This window comes from Sphaeroforma arctica, assembly GCF_001186125.1.
Source record: "Sphaeroforma arctica JP610 unplaced genomic scaffold supercont1.12981, whole genome shotgun sequence".
Classification (NCBI taxonomy): Eukaryota; class Ichthyosporea; order Ichthyophonida; genus Sphaeroforma; species Sphaeroforma arctica.
In genome coordinates, this window is record NW_014027577.1 from 1 (window position 1) to 690 (window position 690).

At 38.3% G+C, this 690-nt stretch overlaps 1 protein-coding gene across 1 annotated transcript; it reads left to right on the plus strand.

Annotated features, from left to right (window-relative positions):
- Positions 1 to 488: 488 nt before the first annotated feature.
- On the plus strand, positions 489 to 641 carry SARC_17964 (hypothetical protein; the record flags this gene model as incomplete). Its single annotated transcript, XM_014287952.1, has 1 exon — positions 489 to 641. A coding segment is annotated over one exon (153 nt), but the record flags the coding sequence as incomplete, so codon positions are not given.
- Positions 642 to 690: the final 49 nt, after the last annotated feature.

Consider the following 690-nt stretch of genomic DNA (forward strand, 5'->3'; position numbering starts at 1 on the left):
GTATGTATATATGTATATAGATATATATATATATATGTGTGTGTGTGTATGCGTGTATGCGTGTATGCATTTATGTATGTATGTATGTATGTATGTATATTTGTGTGTAATGTATGTGTGAATACTGTTGTAGAGTAGCTATGTCAAGAGTGATTGGGCAAATCAGACCGCCCATGATTGCATGATCCTCTCTTGGGTATGATGCTGCACTTCCTAATAATGTAAATATAAACTTGTTTACCCAGTAAAAATAAAAGTTACACGACATAAAAAAATGAAAGTTACATAGCGCACTCCGATAACTTCACTTACAACTTATAACTTATAATTTACAACGTACAACTTTTATAAGGTACTGAGTGTTCATGTTCACTGCCTTGCGTATATGAACATACATACACAAAAAGTACAGGCCTCCGCTACACGCTTTAACCATTTGCGATGGCTAGCATCAATAGCTCATTCTTGCTTCTCTTGTCCCGTAACAGGATGCGGAGAGTATTGCGGGTGTGTTCAACAAGAACTGCATGATTGACTACAGTAACTTCAAAAACATCTTTCCCATTTGGGCACTCGCACGGTACGTGGAGAGGTATCCGAACGAGCCTGCGCTCAACATCGAGGCTAACGGATGCAGCTAGTCACTGGATGTCTTGATGTTCTAATTTGTGTCAGAGACTTCTATTATAT